The following is a 21,861-nucleotide window of genomic DNA, read 5'->3' as shown; positions in this document are numbered from 1 at the left end:
CTCAACCCTCTTTTAACTATGTTTTCTTGCATGCCAAAATTTGCACAACATAAACAATTATCCACTTCACTTGACCTTCACCTTCTATCAGCAAACAATCTCTCAAGTTACAGACACTGCAGAAAGTCTTCACAAAGAAACAATTATAGTGGCTTTAAATACAGAATATTCTATTTTAATTGAATTCTCTTACTGAGGGAGTAAGAATTCTTTAAAATATTTTAACTTTTATAAAAAAGGTAAGAGAGAGTCCATTAAATTAACAACTTTTTCTACATACTTTCAGTATTCTTTTAGCAATCAACATTTAAGTAAACCAAAAGATTTATAAAAGCAAGAAAATGTTTGTATACAAAACCTTAAAACTTGAGGGTTTTTTATTTGCTACACACCACAGAAAGAGTAAAGCTACAAACCAAATTCTTTTAAATAAATGGGTTGCCAAGAACCATCTTCATTTCACATTTACTAGTTCAACAGACTACTGAAGAAAACCATGCAAAAGGTAACTATCCCTGTAACATCAGAAACAAAACCTGATGACTAATCTGTGTCCTGTTCAAAATAACTGATATACCTAGTTCAGCTGCAAGGGTACAAAGGACATCATCACTAAACTTGCCGTAACAAATGACAGCTTGGAAGAGATGACCAGATGATTCGATATAAAGACTACTACAAACCACTATGGTTTCCAGGAGCAGTTCTTTATAAATAAGGGCAGAGGAAATCCACTGATGATTTTCTTTTAGGGTCTAATTCTAGAGTTTTTAAGATTTCCAGCATAGAATCATAGAATCACAGAATAGTTAGGGTTGGAAAGGATCTTAAGATCATCTAGTTCCAACTCCTCTGCCATGGGCAGGGACGCCTGACACTAGACCATGTCGCCCAAGGCTCTGTCCAACCTGGCCTTGAACACCGCCAGGGATGAAGCATCCACAACTTCCTTGGGCAACCCATTCCAGTGCCTCACCTCCCTCACTGGAAAGAACTTCTTCCTTATTTCTAATGTAAACTTCCCCTGTTTAAGTTTGAAGCCATTACCCCTTGTCCTATCACTACAGTCCCTAACGAAGAGTCCCTCCCCAGCATCCTTATAGGCCCCCTTCAGATACTGGAAGGCTGCTATGAGGTCTCCACGCAGCCTTCTCTTCTCCAGGCTGAACAGCCCCAACTCTCTCAGCCTGTCTTCATACGGGAGGTGCTCCAGCCCCCTTGTCATTCTCGTGGCCCTCCTCTGGACTTGCTCCAACAGCTCCATGTCCGTTTTATGTTGAGGACACCAGAACTGTACACAATACTCCAAGTGAGGTCTCACGAGAGCAGAGTAGAGGGGCAGGATCACCTCCTTTGACCTGCTGGTCACGCTTCTTTTGATGCAGCCCAGGATACGGTTGGCTTTCTGGGCTGCAAGCGCACACTGCCGGCTCATGTTAAGCTTCTCGTCAACCAACACCCCCAAGTCTTTCTCTGCAGGGCTGCTCTGAATCTCTTCTCTGTCCAACCTGTAGCTGTGCCTGGGATTGCCCTGACCCAGGTGTAGGACCTTGCACTTGGCTTGGTTAAACTTCATAAGGTTGGCATTGGCCACCTCACAAGTGTGTCAAGGGGCCTCTGGATGGCATCCCTTCCCTCCAGCGTATCAACCGAACCACACAGCTTGGTGTCGTTGGCAAACTTGCTGAGGGTGCACTCAATCCCACTGTCCATGTCACCGACAAAGAGCTGAACAGGAGTGGTCCGTGTTTGCATTTCTGTTTGTAATCCTGCCTTAAGAGCAGAGATGCTGTATTTAATCAAAACTTAGCTACTACCATCATGCTCGATACGCAATTGTGAGCAGGTATGTCAATGGAAAAAATACACACCTGATACTTTGTGAACCATGGAATACTTTGTAAACTGTGTAATATTTTAACTTCCAAGATACAGAAAAGAGGCATACCAGGTTTTCATTAAGAATATTTGGTGACCTCTGTCTTTCATAAGTATGAATAACACAGGAGTTATGAAATACAGAGATCCTCTATTAAGTTCAGACAGCGATGTGAAAACCTGCAGCAGTGAAAACCACAGGCCACTATAGCCCTCTGTGAGACAGTATTTCACTTTGCATGCATTGTCCTCAAATTTCATTCACTGCTCTTAAACAGGGTAATATGGAAAAAGGATGATGTTCCCCTATACCACTAGGATGCTAAACAAAACCTCACTTTGTCCACAAAATGATAGAATTCTCTCTCCTGATCCCTTTCTTAAGATAATGGAGTGCCCACTCTGATAATTTTAAATGCTGCACCTTTCTCACATCTTCCAGCAGTTACTCAGGATGCAGTTATTACAGAATCACAGAATGGTTGAGGTTGGAAGGGACCTCAGGTCATCATGTGGTCCAACTCCTCTGCTCTAGCAGAGCCAGGAGCATGTCCAGACAGTTTATGAATATCTCCAAGGACGGAGACTCCATAACTTCTCTGGGCAAATTATCCCAGGGCTCAGTCACCCTCACAGTAAAAAAAGTGTTTCCTGATGTTCAGAGGAAACCTCCCTGGTTTCAGTTTGCGCCCATTGCCTCTGTGGCAGTGGACACAAGTTAAAATACAAGAAATTCCACCTGGATACAAGAAAATGCTTTTCTGCTGTGATGGTTACCAAACATTGGAGCAGGTTGCCCAAAGAGATTGTAGAGTTTCCACCCTGGAGATACTCAAAACCAAATTGGACACAGCCCTGTGCAACCTGCTCTAGCTGACCCTGCTTGAGCTGAGGGGTTGGACAAGGTGATTTCAGTAAGTCCTTTTCAACCTAAAGGACTCTGATTTCGTATTAGCCACTGTTAAACATGTATAATGCTTTCACTAGAAGTTCTTCAACAATTCAGCAAACTGTAAATTCAACCAAGCCAGCCAAAAGAAGGTGTGAGAACACAAACTAAGTTTCAGTAAAATCAGACGAGAATATTTAATGAAAAACATTTGCCCATGGTGCTTCTTTTACCGAAAACCAAACAGATACAAGATTTTTACCAAAGTCTCTTCCCACATCATTTCCCCAAAACATGTGGGAAGCTACATGTTTTTAAACTTGCTCTTCAATATCAGACAGTAAATAAATTTGAAACTTCTCCTTGCAAGTATTAAAGTGAGTTTAGATAATATTCTAAGACTTACACATTCATCTATGATGCTAATAAATAATGAAAGTTTGATTCCTTAGGAAAGACCAAAAGCTTTATTTTCCAGCTCTTCAGAATGATCAGAATTCCCCCAGTGAGGATTCTGAATTTTTGACTTACTGTGTCAAAATCAGATAGGAATTACAGAATTAACAGACTCAAATATTTCAGTATCAGAACTCAAACAAAATGTCAGAACTCTGATATTCTGTTCAGTCTCCTATATAAATGAACATTGTATTTGCAAGCTGAATTATTAAAACTCTTGCATAAGTGATGAATAAAGGAATATAGTGTCTGCCATATACAAACAGTTCAAATCCAAGGATACATAACTTAGGATAAAAAGGAGCACTTGAATTTCAGTAACTGAACGACAGTTCAGTTACTTTAATACTCTAGTTTACAAATTAGTCAGAGAGATTAAGTCAGGTTTAACCTGAAAACTAAGATGGGCTAAGAAACATCTCGGAGGCTCTAGTCATTAAGGCAATGGGTAGACAATCTCTTACAGATCCACATCATTTGAGAATGCCACTGTTCTCACAAATCTAACCAGCAGGACTGTACAAACTCTCTGCAGTTTGCTTCAGAGTAAGACTGGTTAGTTCCTATTTGCCTTCACCAGCTATGTAGTTAAACAAATTGATGCCACCTCTAAAGCTGCTTACTGAGCCCTCTCCATCTTTTCAGCTAGTAAATCTCTCAGACCAATCGCTGTCCAAGAGGACACAACAAACAGCTGAAGGACAGCATCTTAATTTAGTAGTCCAATAATTAACCTGATACAGTCACATGATTTGCCTTATTCCTATTATTTGTTTCAAAGTAATAAGTTCATTATACATTAGGCTACCTAGACATACTGAATAAAATCAGAAGCAACTCTTACAAAAACTTACTAGGAAAACAGGAAATATTCCCCAAAACCTTGATACCATATGAATATTCTTATGCTTAAAAATAGGAAGGAAGAAAAATGATAATCCAATCTGACATTACACATCATGAAAATCACTGAGACTGCTGTTGACAACCACCACTTTTTTCCCCATAAAAGTTTCACATACTCTTACAAAACAATACAAAGAAACATTAGTAAAAGAAGTTCTAAAGAACAATAACACAGAGTCAAAATTATTGCTAAAATTCTTTCCCAGAATAAAGTCCTGATACCAAAAGTTACCATTAGGAAATGACCAGCTAAAACGTGCCAGCACAATAAAACAGGTCATGCTTGACAGCAACAGAATACACTGCATCTGCAGAGTTTTAAAGACAACACTTACTGTTTTGATTCATGGTGACAAACCTCCAGTGTCGGATCGTTGTAGATGAAAGCTGCTTCTAAATCATTGACTCTCACTCTGTAAATCCGGCACTGTTTACTGTTCAGCTTGATTCTATTCAGGTTTGCAACTGTGGGAAATATTGTCAGTTCCACATAACCCTATGAAAACACAAATCAAAACCTGCTATAAAAATCTTTACCAACTCACAAAGTAGAGATATATATATATATATAAAAATCTTATTAATGCATTTCAAATGAAAATTGTAGGTAAAAAAGTGCTATTTTTTAATCTTAAAAGAAAATTGCTTTGCCCTTTTAGAATAGTCTAGAATACACTTTGTCCTACCATTTAACAGGTAGATTTTCCCAGCTGTGAAACAAAACAAAAAAAAAATGACACGACTGACAATCATGTTTGTTTTACTGGGAATGACCTGGCCCTAATGACTAGACTTCGAGTTACTGGCATCACTGTGTTCTTCATCACTATGTTTCCCATCACTATGTTTTAGGCTTTGAGCTCAAGACAATGATTTTTTTAGACCTAAGCAGAATTCATTTAGGCAGGTATTGAAATTCAGAAAAAGCCACAATGACTTCAGGCAGGCCTGAAATCATGGACATCTCTTCAAAGCCCCAGTGAACTCACACTCAAGCTACAGAACTCTATAAACCCAAACCCTTGCACCAGCTAACCCAGTGCTGAACATCAGTTTTAAATCGCAAATTGCTCTGTAATACTATTTACATTGCAGTGACCTTCTTTCAGAAAGCTTTTCCTTACAGAGATTAAAGTGTTCACAATTACAAAGTATTTTATTTAATGCATATCGAGGACTGCCAGACTTCTGAGAGGCATCAGATTAGAAGGTATAAAATACAAAGAATCTGAAGAACATAATTAGCTTGTGTGTGCAGTTATATCCTCTAAAAGCATTAAGAAAACCCAGACATTTAATTTCTACTTTCACATTTTATTAAAACATACTTACTACAACAGACTTTCTCTGAAAATTTATGTTGTTGATACAAACTACCTGGTGAGTTGTGCTGGAAAAAAAAAGAAAAAATTTAAAATAAGTAAAGTTTTACACAAATGTCAGCATTTAAAATAACGTTTTAACCCAGTTTTAAAAAAATAGAGAGCTCATACAGGATGTATGTACATATAGATAAACACTGTGTATAGCATGTACTTCATAGGATCACAGAACGATTTGGATTGGCTCTGCAAGTATTTATGATTGTCTAAATCTCCTACATGGTCCAAAATAAATAACGAATGGAAGGTGTACACAAGGTCAGAAAAGTTCCAGTAAAATCAAATATAGCATCGTACCAGAATGAATATTATTAGTGATACAGGAAGATAACAACATCACTTTTGAACATCATCTACCAGTATGTAAAAATCTAGCATTACTAAAGGCACAGAATCAAGTTCTAACACTTTAGTGATGTGCGGTATTAGAATGTGCAAGCAGCTGCACTGTCTGCAATGAGACACCTGTGGAAAATTTACCTGGTGAGTTGATTCTCACATGTCATTTATGTAAGCAGGTACCATACGTGAAACAACACAGTATGTGCTTTTACAATTTGTGTATCATAAGAATTTATTACTTTAAATAATGGTTATCTATTAAACAAGATAGGTATTTTAAACAAATCAAATGTATTTTCTTAGATTTTGAATGACATATTAGAACTCCTGGTAAATAAAATTCTTCATTTGAAAAAAGGAAGATAAATGAATAATTTCAACCTTTATAAAACTCTGGAAGTTATTTTTATATCTTTTCTGGATTAGGTGGCATCTTCACGACACTTCACAGTAGTGCTATTCACGGCTTAAGATACAACCTTGTCATAATTCAACTTTCATGCCACCATCACACATTATCTGCACATCATTCACGTACCCTGTGCATTAAAAATTGACTTTGCTTCAGCTAGGCAAGTTCAATAAAAATTCCTACAAGAGAATGATAACATCTAGTATCCAATATGGATTCAGACATTACCTACACATTAATACGTATAAGAGAACAAGAGTGATTCTATTTATAAATTAACTTGTTACAGATTTCTAAAGAAAACAAGGAATTATAAACAGAAATACATAAATACCCATGGAAATCCTCAACCAACTGCTTTTCAGTTTGGTTACAACCAAAACAACAAGTGCGTAAAAATGACAATTTGCTTAACAAAGCTGCTTGTCGCAAATGCAAGCATTTTTTACATATATATATAGAAAAGCCCTTAAGTCAAAAGGGTTTGGCAGAACAGTAGAGTGAGACATAGCAGCATGGTCTGTAGTGCTGATGGTGTGTGATCTCTAAGGTTTGAAGAGCACAACGTACATGTCTTTATGAGACTATATTGTTGACAGATCCACTGTCACTGAGCGAGTCCACTTACACAATAGAACATACACCTACAACACACATTTTCTGAATGCAAGCTGTATCATAAGCAACAGTTCCAGCCTTCTCAGGTAAACAGTTACGGATCAGCCTGCGGCCTGTTTCAATGTGCATTGGTCTCAAGTACAAAACTTAAAAATAAATAATAAATGGATACTTATAATTTATATGGTCTTGGGCTCTCAAATCCTTTGTCTCCTTTCTTCCTATTCATCCTGAACAGCAGCACTAGACAGACACTGCTGACCGTCAAAGTGGCATCAACATCATCCTCGCTCGATGTGTCCTTTGATTTTCCCCTGTGTCAGGTCGTACTTCATCACTCATCTTCCCAGTGGACCTGTGACTCCCACCAGTCAGGCATCTTCAGCTCGAATTAGCACCATAGTTAGCACACAAACGACATGCAGTCTTCTATGTAACCTTTCACGAGCGTAGCACGCTACCCCTCCGCAGTGGGAGCACGGTCCCACTCCAGCGGCGCTGCGTGCTCCCTTTCCGGAGAAGCTACGACAAATAACCGACTCAACAGGCAGCGGAGCTGCGAGCTACTGAATCAGAAAGGCCGCGGCTGCGCAGGCACGGCCGAGGCGTCCCCGCTCCGGGACAGCCGGCTGAGGCCGCACCCTCCGCTGGGGTGCGGTGAGTCTGTGGGGTCAGTGGGGAGCGCTGGCGGCGCCGCAGAGCCCCCCGCGTCCCCCAGCCTTATCGTCGCTGCGGGCGGCGGCTGTGCCGGCGGCTCGGCTCGGCCCGGCCCGGCTCGGCTCGCTGCGGATCGGCCCGGCTCGGTGCGTGCGGGGCCCGGCCAGCATGGAGGGCGGGGGCAGCGCACGGGCGCGGCGCGAGGCTCCCCCTCAGCAGCGCGCCCGCCCGGCCCCGCCGACGCGCTCCCCCTGAACAGCGGCCGCCATCTTGAAAGCAACCTTTAACCTCCTAGCGGTTGAAAGGTCACAGCCCGTTTAAAGGAGCTTTAGGGTTTTTTTTTAAGAACGGGAAGCGTTTTGGATCCCTGTTTTCCAGACGGGTGGAATACCGGTGGCACGGGCAGCCGCGGGGAAAAATAGAAATAAAGAAGAAAATACCCCCCCCACCCCCCCAAAAAAGAAGCCAAGTCACCCGCGGCCGGGTCATGCGCATGCGCCCTGCGTGCCTCCGGCGCAGGCCGCGGCCGGGGCGGGGCCTCGCCTCAGTGCGACGGGAGGCGGGAAGGGGCGTCCCGGGGCGCTGTGCGGGGCTCGGGGCTGTCAGGCGGCCGTTCGTCTCCCGCTCACCCCCCGGGGCTCTGCAGCAGCGCCCCAGCCCTCGCCTCCCCGACTGCTGCTGCCGTGAAGGTGCTTCGGTCCGGCACCTTGCGCCAGGGCCCGCTGCTGAGGGCTTGCACAAGCGTGAGGCTCCCGCCGCCTGCGCTCGCCATGGCAGCGCTGCGGTTACCGGTCTGTACAAGCGCACACAAAGCACGGCTGAGGTGCTATGGGGCGAGGCTCGCACCCCACATGTGCTCACGGGGGGATACTGAGACACATTTTCATATATATCATATATATCATACACACATTTTGTGATGCGGTGTCCCACAGCCTCCTCCAAGAGAAACTGTCACATTACAGTCCTCAGGAGTGGCCCGTGTGGTGGGTGGGGAACTGGCTGACCAGCTGCACCCAGAGGCGGTGGTGAATTGCTCCTTTTCTAGCTGGTGACTTACAAGTGTGAGCTCCCAGGGACCAATATTGGGCTCAACACTGCTTAATATCTTCATAAATTATCCGGAAGATGGGATAAAATGTACCCTGATGAAGTTTGGCAACTATGAACTAAGTAGGGAAGTGAACACTTCCAAAGGATGACCAGGATAGGCTGGAAGAGTGGGCTAACGGGAACCTGACGAAGTTCAGCAAAGACAAGCATAAGGTCCTACCCCTCAGTGCCTCCTCTCACCCTGCATTAGGTACACCAGCAGCTCCAAGGCTTTTGCTGCCTTACGTGTGGCTTCGATACAGCAAATTATTTTTGTTAAGTTTTTTAAAAATATATTAAAAATGTCTAATATTGAACTCTGGTTCACTGACATGCAGACAATCCCTTTTAATGATGACAAGGCACTCCACTTAATGACAGTACCATAAAAAAACCCAAAACATTTCATTACACAGTAATATTCCACCCTAAGTTTTCAAGGCACAATTTCCATGTGCAGTTATTTGTCACAGCAAAGTTTGAACTAAAAAAATCCTATTACAAAGTTTTGTAAGTTCTCTTTAAAAAGCAAAGGTAGTCTTCTGTAAAACTAATTTTATCTCAGCTACATTCTAATGGCAGTTCATAGGAAGCTCATAACAAGATATCCAGCTGTTCTCTCATACCTTCACTCCTGATAGCAATATGGTTTTTTGCAATATGTAAGAGGCAATTCGGCCAAGTGTTAAAGCACCAAGAGCTTGTGCCAATGTTACTCACAGACATGACCATAAAAAGAACCACCTTCCAAAATTAAGATAAGCCTCAGGAACAGTTTGTTCATAAGCTTGGCGAAGTCTGCAATATTCAACATGTCAACACTGCAATGCAGTCTTAATCTGTAGGAATGCTGACTAATGGGCAAAAGGCTAAGCATTCTGTTTTGCTGTTGGAATCAATTCAATGGATTCAGTTATCATCAAGGAAGTTTTCATTTTTAATGTCAGACTTCAGTTTATGGATAGACAACTAAAGTGTATTCAAGAAGCAGCTCAACTCCTGGCATAACTACAGACAGAAAGGAAACGGGGAGACTAGGGAAAGAGGGGGCAAAGGCTGCTGACACTGTAGTTTCTTAGAAGAGGCAAATGCCCTCACATTCTACTTAGCTGAGCAGAAAGCAGAATTCATTCAAGAAGCTTAGCTGCTTAAACTCAAGAACGCTGTATAAATACTGGTTGACAACTCCTTTCCCCAGAAAGCAGCAACGAGTAACATTCACTGTTACTCCATTCAGTATTCTCAGTTCTTAAAACAATACTTGTTAGGAGATGGGTCTTCTAGAATTATAAACTTTAACACCGTTCTGCATTGAGGAGCGAGCGTATTTTGTCAAAAGAGCCCCAACGGTCTGCTTCTCTGCACACAAGTCTCTATAGAGGAAATAAAGCAGATGACATTGGCATTAGAGATACTCTCATACAAAATGAATCCGTGAAATACTTGTAAATATAACAATAAACTGGATCAGGATATTGGGAGGAAAAAAACCCAACTCTGTAACTGTCACATAATGCTTCAAATTACCTCAAGTTTAGAACTTGGCTTTGGCATTTAAGGAACTGGCAAAACTACATTATTTACTCCAGAAACAAGGATTATGTTTTTTAAGGAGAGTTAGTTGTTTTTTATTATTACTGTTCTCTAAAGGGTTTTCAATCTAGCAAAACGATTAGCTTTGAACTACTTAATTACATTAGAGTAAATTTAGAGCCACTCATAGGGATCCGATGCAGTTACTTCTGGGTTACCATCTAGATTTGCTCATGTATATCCTGACTGAGTATTCCAGGCAGCACTGGAGCGTGAGTGTTAAAAGAAGGAATGACGCAGCACAGGAAGTAGTACTGCTCTATAGTTCTTGTGTTGTAAATCTGGAGACTGTTTATAGATGTCATGAAGTTTATCCTTTAAGTGTGCCTCAATCAATAGGATCTGCCTCCAACAGTAGAAACAGCTTTTGACGCAAGTTTAAATCCAACAAATATAGCTACAGTTCCCAAGGGTAGGGATTCCACTCGTACAGAATCCATATTCATTTACAATGGGAAGTATGGTATCTGAGGCAATCGTAGCTGATGATAAGTCAGCTATGCAAAAAGGGAAGAATATAACACTACTTTTAATAAAGAGAAATACATCCTTACTGTATATAAGGGGTAATATCCGGTTCTGTCCACTTTTCCCGTATGCTGAATAAGCTGTTGAATCTTTCCTGATTGCCTTCAGGTAAGTCTTCTACTTTTAGCAGAAAGATGGTCTCTGGTCTTGAGCTTCTATCCACAAGAGCCAAGCCCTGTAGATGAGCATCAGAGAGGAAACGTTAAGACAAAACAAACTTCCTTCTTCCTGGCAATAATCTGTACAAATTGCACTTAAACATCCAAAGCCTTCTAAAACTGCACTACAAGAGGCACAGTGGAAAAGTATCATAAAGGTGCTGTTCTACAGGCAGTGTTTATAATTTCCTGTATGATAAGAAGGGAGGGGGAAATCCACTGACTTCCAACACCCCTCTGCCTCCTTCGAGCAAAAGGATTTCCACAGTGCTTGCTACTCTGCTGGCTGTCACTCCAACCTGCTTGACAATAGCTTCAGTTTCTGTTCTAGTTACATTTACAGGTATCAACAGCTGCAACTTTTCCTCAGACAGTGAAACATGCCAGACTTACAGAAAGCTCAGTTGTCATGATTCCAGACTACTGGCGCTCACAGAGGATGCGTATAAGAAGTACTTAAACTCAAAAGCTGACAGAAATAACACATCAACAACCATTAATCAATAAAATGTATGTATGACACAAGGCAGTTAACAATGTACTTGTGAAAGAATCCATACTTCTTTATGTTTTTACCTTAAGCTGATCAAGCTTTGCTGTCATCCCTTCAGGGACACTTTGTTGCCAGACTTCTTGAAACTCTGATAAATTGAATTTAACTGCATTTCGCAAAAGCATTTGTGCTATAGCTCTGCATATTTTATCTTCATGCATCTCAAAGTAAACCTCCCCTGCTGAGAAACAAAAACCAGGTTATCTCAGGTTCTTTTTGATAAAAGAACAGCTTCATATTTCCATTCTGCTCTACAGTCTTCTACAAACCAACTACACTGTTTTTAATTTTCCTCAGGAAGAATCTGATTCAATATTACTTTGGACAAATGATGGTATCTTGTCATTCTCAAGTGTGAAATATTCTCTGTGTGTGCAGCACTGCCCCAGCTACAAGTATTAATTCATGTCAACAAATGTATTTGCCCTCCATCTTTTCCCCCTTCACAGCAACACTTTTTCCTACAACTTTCATTCCTATTTCAGAATGGCTTGTATTAAAAGTGTTTGCTGTCTGTGGTTGACCAATTCAACAAAACTTTCATGTCCTTAATCACCTTTAAATTCTCATTATTCCCTTCATCAACTCATTATATTTTGTTTTACACTGACTTGGCTAAAATTCTCAGAACAATGTCAGGCATAAACACTTCCTTTGACTTTTTCAGTCATCTGGACTTCCTGCAAACTTGTTTCTTGTGCAACCTGTCTGAATATACTAAGATGATAATCTGTGTCACTCCAACTACTTTCTTTTGTCCTGAAAGGTTAAGTGCAACTCCTACTGTAGACAAAGGTGAGATGAAAGCAACTGTGGGGAAGAATTCAGATCAAAGCACATAAATATTCTGTCTATATTGTCTATGGGCAGTGTAAATTTAATCAATACAATCAGTGGATCTTGTGGTGCAGTTCAAAGGACCAAAGGCAGATGTGTACTTCAGGCAGGCTGAACTCAGGGAAATCCATATGCCATTCACTACTTACAGTAGCACAATTTCTATTTGTTTAATTGCTTAGACATCTGAGACCTCCTACAGCATCTAAAGAGAGATTCCACCTAAATTTTACTGGTCATCTGTGTTTAGTTACAAATTTATGGCTTGTAGACACCCAATAAATCACTCCTGGTACCTCTGTTAGTTCCTCATTTTTCCCTAGTGTGTCACACAGTTTAATAGTTCTCTGTCCTATGAAACTTTCTCTGACAATTTTAGTTAGTTTTAGCTCACTGTTTCCTCCCTCCTTTTATCGGCACTGTAGCAAATTCATTTGTTTGGGCCATCATCACAAAATCTGCATTTACTCATCAATAACTATTTCCTTTATGCAAAATTAAAATACGCATGCTTTCCCAAACTTACCATCATCAAAATATTTCCTTCCATAGCTTAGAAGAATGTGTTCTATCATCTCTCTGGGGGAAAAAAAAATAAATAAAAAAAAAAAAATCAGAAATCAAGTTTTAAAACTGTTCATCAGACACTACAGAAACAGTTACCAAGAAAATGAAGGAACAGATATGGCAGGGGGAGGGAATCAAGGAGAATGGAGGATGTGACACATTTTCATGTCTGAAATGAACAAATTCATAAAAACTTAGAAGCAGAAGAGAAAAGGGGACAAAAAGGACAGATAGGAGTTAATTCTGTGGGCCGTCATCAGAGGTCTCTTCCACTTTCTAGTTATAACTCACAAAGACTAGAAGGTGTGAAGAGAATAAGGAAGAGGGACTCTTGCAGTGTCACTTCTTTGCAAATAGAAAGAATTGTTTCAGCAATAATGAGGCCAGCAGGGCGAGGGCAGTGATCATCCCCCTGTACTGGGCACTGGCAAGGCTGCACCTCGAATCCTGTATTCACTTCTGTATTCATAACTGTAATTAGTTAATAATGACTGCAGACTATTTTAAGTACTAAATGTCATGGCTTACGTGGGCTCTAGAGATCCAAGTTCCTCAAGGCAGGTACGTAAAGGAACCTTACTTAAAGACCAGGACTCTGAGTCTATTAGCTGAATCACATGATTCAAGAGTTTCATCTCATAGTCAAATTCCAGAATTCTCCAATATCCTGCCAAATAGAAAACCACAAATCAGTGTTAGAAGGAGAACATTAACACCTTAATTCTGTTGCCCTGTAGATATATTACAGGAGTCTGGACATTTAGATCACACCTTTACAAAGTATAACAACAGCATTCTGTCCTTTTCAGGATTGAAATTGGGAAACAGAACAGAACAGTAAAAGCAGCTGTAAAACAAAAAGAAGTTAAATCATCTCAATTATTCATAACTGTTCATGTAGATTAACTGTCACAACTACAAAGACACTACAAATTCCATCCGAAGATAATCAGACCTGGAAAAACTAGTAATTCATTCAGGCATAGACCTGTATGAACAGAAGTGGCTGCACTGGCCCTGCCAAGTGACAGCTCAGCTCCAGCCAAGTGCACAGAAATCCAGATGCAACAAAGCACAGATGTGGTACAATGGTGTTGCGCAGCTGTAAATGACAAAGAAAGGCATCCGCGAGATCCTTACCTACCTAATGGGACAGTACAAAGATGACTGACCAGAAGTCTTTCCAGTGGTGCTCACTGACGGGACAGGAGGCAAAAAGCACCAGTTGCAACAAGGGAAATTCCAGCTAGTTATTAGGAGAATTTATTTTCCCTTTCAGAGTCAAACACAGGAACGGCCTGAACAAAGGTTATGCAATCTCCATCCTTGGAAATGCTCAGAACAGAACCAGCCAAGGTCACGTGCAGCCATGCTCCAAAGCAGAGGTTTGGACCTGGTAACCTCCAGAACTCAGTTCTGCCCTGTATTATTCTATGACTCCAGGACTACTGTCACCTTATGTCCAGGTGAGGGTTTGGACTTGACCAAGTAAAGGATGAGTAGGACCTGTCCCAAGGCGAGACACTTGCTGCAGCCTTGCCTCACACAGTAGGAAGACTTCTGAAATAAACCCAGTCTGGGATGAAGAAAGGGCTATGAAAGGGTGGGAGTTACCTAAGGATTAGCTATTTTTATCTCTAGAACTGCAGAAAGTCTAAAATTCTGCATCCATGAAGAGGGCAAGCAGCCAAAAAAGTATTCATGCTATGGGTGGGATGATCTGATGGCAGTGTTTGTAGCAGCAAAGAAGGAATTACCCTGGGAAAAGCCAGACTGGTCAGTGCCTGCTTGGGGCCTGCTTGGTTTTATCCTTTTGATCAGCTTCATAGCAGCAGAGGTTATAGGAACTATGGAAGCAGACCTTAGTGCTTTGAAGTGACTTGCACCTTGAAAGATGAGGATGTGGAACGGGCCTTAGAAAAAGGAGACACATTATTTGGGGGAAAAAAGTAGGGTTAGTTCCTCATAAGCAATAATATTCTTTAAAGACTAATACCTTCAATTTTGCAGGCATCTATCACCTGCAAATGGTGCAGTATTTCTTCTTCACTTGCTTGAACCAGACTTAACAAATCTTCTGTTGTATACTGCAATAAGAAAACAAGGAAATAAAACAGGTTATCCTTACTCTTCCTTTGCTTCAGAGAAGTATGCTAAATGCATTGTAAGATATAATGAAGAGTAATGTTCCCCCTGCATACTCTGAGTTTTGTAAGGTTTACCCCACTCTCTGAAACCTTTACTGTAACTTACATTTTCTCAAAGAGTTATTCAATATAAAACCCAGTCTAAGTACAGGGAAATATTTGTGCCATGCACAAGTAATACACCTGTATTCCCAGCATGTCGAACTAGCATAAGTAGGCATCTTAAGTAAAGTATCCCAAAAAGAATGAAAAGTGAATGTGTTCTGTCTTTCCTAAATCACTTTTTTTAACCTGCGAGATTCAAAGAAAAGGCAAAACAAAAACCACTTATCCCGTTTGGATAGAAGTCAGAACTCCATCTTAGTACTTCCACTGAGGAAAAGCCTCCTCCAGCATGACCTCAACAGGTATGTGTTGTGTTTTGATATCTGGTAACCAATTAGAAGACATGTAGCACAGCCCCAGCCACAATACACACAGCATCTTGCAGTACAGTTACTTGGAGAGATGAGAGGGTGCTGTAGATACTGTCTGTGGTAAAGTTTTAGGAGATATAGGAGGAACAGAAGGTAACATGAGGCGTGAAGTAAAAGGAAGGAACACCAGACTTAAATCCATAGGAAACAGGGCTTCATCAATTCCTTTATTCACCTTACAGCCTTTTTAATCAACTCTAATATCAAAGTTTTGTTGATTATAGCATAAGAATAGTTCTATCAGAACAGAAAAAAAAAGGGTTAAGTACCTGAGATCCATTAGACTATGGGAACACAAATGGAACAAACCAACACTAAGTCTGGAACAACCACATGTTAAAAAAACATTTAATAAATACAGAAAGGTCTCTGCTTCCTGCAATACCATTCCTATTAAACATCATCAGGCTAAGCAGCACTGAACTCGCAACAGTATTTCAGCAAGGGATGGCCATATTGTACCGTACTTAAAGACGATTAGTAATTTAGAGCAGACATACCTCCAGATCAATATGCAAGTGTGTTTGTGAGTTAGACACTGCAACTCAGGGAAGATCGTGCTCAGGAGTCCTTGGCATTTATTCTCATTCTGAGACCTGGCTGGCACTCTTAACAGTTTTTTTGTAAGGAATGACTGCTCTCTGCTCTGATTCTTTTATCAGCTGCATCACCCTTGCAAGCGTGAAATGGAATGGGTTGACTTGCATCATGTCCACACCAGCAATTTCTAGATAACGTAGTTAGTATGTTTCTTATCCTTAACTCAGATGCATGTGATCATTTGCCATTTCACTGTAAAATCCAGGATTTTAATTTGGTGCACCCTGTATACTTGCCCATTTGTAAGTTTTCCTGTAGTCTGCTACAACACATCACTTTGCAACAGGCTCCCTTACAGTACTTACAGAGCTGTAGTTCCTTATGGCTCTTTCGCTGTGGTTCTCTGTGTACAATACAGTACTCAAAGCCATGAGAAGCTTGCAGCAAACCACCAAGAGAGTGATTTGTTTTCAAACAGATTAAAGGTGTCTTATCAGTTGCCAGCATGCAATGAATATTAAGTGTAAGCAAACGTAACAGTGGAAATCTTTACTACACACATATTGTTTGGGATTCCAGTGAGAATTAGTCCCATACGAAAGAGAGGTTTCCCATGGAGAGCTTTCAGATTAAAGTTCCACCAATGGCAAGATAAGATTTGTCTGCATTTATCAGCTGTATCTTGTTTTCTCCAGTAAACTGACAGACAAAATTCACTCTCCTTCAAAACAGAGATCAGTCCTTAAACTAGGCACTAATGTCTGGGGGGACACTGACAAGTTTTTATAATATTTGTTCAATATTAGCAATAAATATTATTCCTCACGATTTTTTTTTTTCTGCTGCTAGTCTTTGTCAATGCTTATACTTTCTGGACGCTTTTCCCTCTGCCATCCCCTATTCTGTTTTATGTCCTTCTGCACCTAGACCGGAGTAGATGGGAGAAGGCAGTGCTGAGGGAAAGATTCTGAAACTGATCAGAGATTAGTTTAATAGTCCAGAAAGACAAAGGCAGCATTTCTCTCCAAGGGAGAAAAGTAACATCTATGTTTGTACATCCAAGCACACATGGTTTGTTGGTATCAGCTGCAATCAAGCCACAACGTAAAATACTTTGGAGCAACCATTTCCGGTTTTTAAAGTCAAAAGAAAGCCAACCAAACGAACAAAACCCCAGGATTTTTATCAGCCTTTTGTCTGAGACCACACACTGCACAGTGCAGAGCTCTCCATCACTCTTTAGATCGTAAAGAACTTCCTGGAAACATAAAAGGGCAGCGGGACAGGATTTTGTGTTTTCCCTTCTTCTAAGTGTCAGTCTTATTCTCTCCCTCACATCAACCTTGTCATTCTCTGCAACTCCTTGCTTCTCCTTCGCATCATGAACTACTGATTGGATATTGGGTGTCCTCTGACCGGTATGACATGTCATACATCCATACCCAAAGAAGAAGGAAAGGCTGCATTATACCTTAGTGGCTATATGACTTTCAAGTAATTTAGAAAAGGTTCTAAAGACTGTCTTCAAGAAACTTCCCAAATGAAAAGGGAAATCCTCAGTTTCTTTCAGTGTTCTTCCTTTTCCTCTCCTTGTTAAAAATCCAAAAAGATCGCTTACCTGCTACTCAGTAGAAGTGCTAATAATTACCAATTTGTTTAGGCTTAAAAATATTAACTCAAAGCAGCACTGTGAAACATGGGAGGAAAGGCATTTTTCTAGTTAAAAGTGCATCTTCACTTTAATTTGGCCGTTAACAATTACAGGAAGGTAATTCACGTAGCTGACTGACCTTTGAAAATGTCAAAGCCTGATCTTTCCGACTATCTGGCCCTTCATACGGATCTTCCATTAAAAGCTTTCTCAGTTTCTTCAGTTTTGGTCGACATCTCCTTAATTCCCAATAGTTACTGGAGAAACCAGCGATCTACAAGAAAAAGCAGCAACTCTTGAAACATTTTGATATAGCATATTACACGGTTTACAAAGTATTCCATGGTTCACAAAGTATCAGGTGTGTATTTTTTCCATTGACATACCTGCTCACAATTGCGTATCGAGCATGATGGTAGTAGCTAAGTTTTGATTAAATACAGCATCTCTGCTCTTAAGGCAGGATTACAAACAGAAATGCAAACACGGACCACTCCTGTTCAGCTCTTTGTCGGTGACATGGACAGTGGGATTGAGTGCACCCTCAGCAAGTTTGCCAACGACACCAAGCTGTGTGGTTCGGTTGATACGCTGGAGGGAAGGGATGCCATCCAGAGGGACCTTGACACGCTTGTGAGGTGGGCCGATGCCAACCTTATGAAGTTTAACCAAGCCAGGTGCAAGGTCCCACACCTGGGTCGGGGCAACCCCAGGCACTGCTACAGGCTGGGCAGAGAAGAGATTCAGAGCAGCCCTGCAGAAAAGGACTTGGGGGTGCTGGTTGACGAGAAGCTTAACATGAGCCGGCAGTGTGCGCTTGCAGCCCAGAAAGCCAACTGTATCCTGGGCTGCATCAAAAGAAGCGTGGCCAGCAGGTCCAAGGAGGTGATCCTGCCCCTCTACTCTGCTCTTGTGAGACCCCACTTGGAGTACTGCGTACAGTTCTGGTGTCCTCAACATAAAAAGGACATGGAGCTGTTGGAGCGAGTCCAGAGGAGGGCCACGAGGATGATAAGAGGGCTGGAGCACCTCTCGTATGAAGACAGGCTGAGAAAGTTGGGGCTGTTCAGCCTGGAGAAGAGAAGGCTGCGTGGTGACCTCATAGCAGCCTTCCAGTATCTGAAGGGGGTCTACAAGGATGCTGGGGAGGGACTCTTCCTTAGGGACTGTAGTGGTAGGACAAGGGGTAATGGGTTCAAACTTAAACAGAGGAAGTTTAGATTAGATATAAGGAAGAAGTTCTTTACAGTGAGAGTGGTGAAGCACTGGAATGGATTGCCCAGGGAGGTTGTGGATGCTCCATCCCCGGCGGTGTTCAAGGCCAGGTTGGACAGAGCCTTGAGCCACATGGTTTAGGGCAAGGTGTCCCTGCCCATGGCAGGGGGGTTGGAACTAGATGATCTTAAGGTCCTTTCCAACCCTTACGATTCTATGATTCTATGATTCTATTTGGATTCAAAAGTACTTACCAAAAATTAACAGCAAAACGTGGTAATCTAGTCACTGAGAACAAGTGCTTCAGAAGGGTAAAATATAAGAAATTATAGAGAATAAGAAAGTAGAGAATTAAAACAAACAAGTAAAAGCCCAGAATGAGGCACCTGTGAATGAATAATATTACAAGATGCTTGGTCTGCATTCAGCTGTTCTGGAGTTTTGCAACCAGGAACAAACAACAGCATATTTGAGGTATCTGCTATTTTCATGTCATAGGTTTTATCTTTGCTGCACAACACTGCTTGTTCATTCTTTTCACCTCGGATTACTAGGCTGGAAAAGAAACAGCACAAAAATAAAGATGTATTTTTACCACATTTCGGAATGAATACGTATTAAACTTGCCTGATATTTTTTTTGCATTTATACATTGCTAAAGAACTTATAAACAGCAGTTCTATTTGGTAACAGCAGTCACAGTATACCAACATACAAAGATGTAGAATCATAGAATAGTTAGAGTTGGAAAAGACTCTAAAATTATCTAGATCCAACCCCCCTGCCATGGGCAGGACACCTCGCACTAAACCATGTCACCCAAGACTCCATCCAACCTGGCCTTGAACACCACCAGGGATGGAGCATTCACAACTTCCTTGGGCAACCCATTCCAGTGCTTCACCACCCTCACTGTAAAGAACTTCTTCCTTATATCTAATCTAAACTTCTCCTGTTTAAGTTTGAAGCCATTACCCCTTGTCCTACCACTACAGTCCCTAACGAAGAGTCCCTCCCCAGCATCCTTATAGGCCCCCTTCAGATACTGGAAGGCTGCTATGAGGTCTCCACGCAGCCTTCTCTTCTCCAGGCTGAACAGCCCCAACTCTCTCAGCCTGTCTTCAAATGGGAGGTGCTCCAGCCCTCTTATCATCCTCGTGGCCCTCCTCTGGACTTGCTCCAATGGCTCCATGTCCTTCTTATGTTGAGGACACCAGAACTATACACAATGCTCCAAGTGCGGTCTCAATGTAATTGTCAACTAATCTAAAATATCTTAACACTATGTTTTCTCCTTTCCTTGTCGAGTTTTCTCACTCTGAAAGACAATTCAAAGTATTTATGTAGATCAATTTCAAACCACCTCATCTGCCTAGTCACACAACTCCCCCAAGCACTGATTAAGTATTGATTAAAGCCTGAACTAGTTCACTAATCTTCAAAATTAGATTACAACTACAGTTGTTCTTTAATGTGGACTGAAACTAGCTCAATATGAAACAAGAAAATAAACAGAAATTCTGTCTATTGTGCAGCACCCTTCAGATAATTCCTTCTCAATAACATATATATTTTCTTGCAAGTAATCCCAAGCAGGAAAGAAAACCATCTTCTAGCACATTTCAGGACAAATAATCAATACAAACCCCCCTCTCCAGCTCACATACCTGATATAATAGAGATTCTTAATGAGGACATGATAATATCACAGCAGGGGAACATTCAGTTCCTCCCAGGCTCCGTATTAAGTACTCAGATTCAATTTAATCCAACTGCTCCTCTTGCTTCCAAAAGCTTGCGTGCATGAACAAAGCTCAGCCATGCCCCAAGTAGTTCTCAACGTGATTCAGGCCTCTAAAGCCATGACACTTTTTCAATATTGCAGTGAGTATGAATGGGCTTCCTAATGACATCTCTAAGGACTATTTTCTTTAGAGGGAGTCCTAATATTGTATCATTTAAATATTTTTATTATGTCCCTGGCACTGCAGCAAAGGCAGGAATTTTAAAACCGTGTCAAAAACTTATCTAGGATCTGCTCTTGGTTCAGAGTTAGATGCCAGGTACCCATCCTACCAAACGCCTATGCTAACACTGTACATCCTTTGCTGTTTGTCTAACAGGCACCCTCAAGAGTTAGACCTCAAAGAGTTCCAGCAGGAAAAATCTCCAAAGTCAGTGGGATTTTTTCACAGAGATAATCACTTTTACTAAACCCAAAGTGTTTGGCAACTATATTCATATGCCTCATGAGAAACTCTTCTCAGTTTTGGCTAGATGTCCCCTCAGAAGCAATTTTTCATAAAATAAAATAAAATAAAATAAAATAAAATAAAATAAAATAAACCAAATACTTCTTATAGGTGCTACTAGTTTAGTTTCCCGTGTAACAGAGCCAGATTTAAGGGAAAGTTACACCGTCACGCAAACTGTATTAGAAGAATAAAAGCCTGGAAAAGGCCACGTTTAAGAGCCATGTCAGTAAAGTTGGAACGGCAGAGCCCTGCCCCATCTCCATCCCGGCCGCACGGCGGGCCGAGCTCCAAGGGTGGAAAACTCCCGCCTCCCGCCGCGGGGCGGGCTTGCCCCGGTCCCTCAGCCTGTCCCGGGTCGCCGTCCCGGCCACCACGGCAGCTGGGCCCCAAAAGACGACGGGGTGGAGGGTGTCACCGCCGCCCGGGCCGGGCCGCGCCTCGCCTCAGCGGACACGTCCCACCGCGCCCGTACCTGCACCCCGCCTCGATCTCTGCGCAGAGGCCCGGCTCCAGCTGCAGCAGGCAGCACTCTCCGGCGGCCGCCTGCGGACCGAAGCTGAGGCAATGTACGACCGGCAACAGCTCCGCCGGGTTCAACTTGGCCGTCTGCAGCGTGGCGTCCACCTCCGCGCGGCTCCGCATGGCGCCCGCACCGCCGACCCGCTCCGAAACCCGCGCCGGAGCGCTGTCCCGCCCCGCGCCGAGG

The 21,861-nt window shown here is 41.9% G+C and overlaps 2 protein-coding genes across 7 annotated transcripts in view; both read right to left on the bottom strand.

The window, feature by feature from the left end:
• TAF2 (TATA-box binding protein associated factor 2) overlaps positions 1–7,801 on the bottom strand; it is a 63,147-nt gene extending 55,346 nt beyond the window's left edge. For all 4 annotated transcript variants that reach the window (XM_030480048.1, XM_030480058.1, XM_030480066.2 and 1 more), the window contains exons 1-3: positions 7,063–7,801; positions 5,465–5,519; positions 4,468–4,628 (exon numbers count right to left, since the gene is read on the bottom strand). In XM_030480048.1, the coding sequence (XP_030335908.1) occupies positions 4,468–4,628; positions 5,465–5,519; positions 7,063–7,115 (269 nt within the window). In that variant the 5' untranslated portion in view covers positions 7,116–7,801. The remainder of the gene's footprint in view (positions 1–4,467; positions 4,629–5,464; positions 5,520–7,062) is intronic.
• Positions 7,802–9,548: 1,747 nt separating this feature from the next.
• Positions 9,549–21,861, bottom strand: DSCC1 (DNA replication and sister chromatid cohesion 1). Of its 3 annotated transcripts, none has more exons than XM_030504826.1 (10): positions 21,628–21,854; positions 19,287–19,455; positions 17,825–17,959; positions 14,868–14,958; positions 14,629–14,784; positions 13,400–13,538; positions 12,831–12,883; positions 11,491–11,648; positions 10,783–10,931; positions 9,549–10,008 (listed from the first exon to the last, which is right to left on the bottom strand). In XM_030504826.1, the coding sequence occupies exons 1-10, from the start codon at positions 21,795–21,797 to the stop codon at positions 9,900–9,902; spliced, it is 1,329 nt and encodes a 442-aa protein (XP_030360686.1). In that variant the 5' UTR covers positions 21,798–21,854; the 3' UTR covers positions 9,549–9,899. The 3 variants fall into 3 exon arrangements, with proteins under 3 accessions (XP_030360686.1, XP_030360694.1, XP_030360699.1); XM_030504834.1 differs by having other exon boundaries at positions 11,491–11,645; XM_030504839.1 differs by lacking the exon at positions 14,629–14,784 and having other exon boundaries at positions 21,628–21,861.

The sequence above is a fragment of the Strigops habroptila genome, chromosome 1, assembly GCF_004027225.2.
Source record: "Strigops habroptila isolate Jane chromosome 1, bStrHab1.2.pri, whole genome shotgun sequence".
NCBI classification, from domain to species: Eukaryota; Metazoa; Chordata; class Aves; order Psittaciformes; family Psittacidae; genus Strigops; species Strigops habroptila.
The sequence above is the reverse complement of the archived record's forward strand: the minus strand, read 5'-3'. Positions and strand labels throughout refer to the sequence as shown.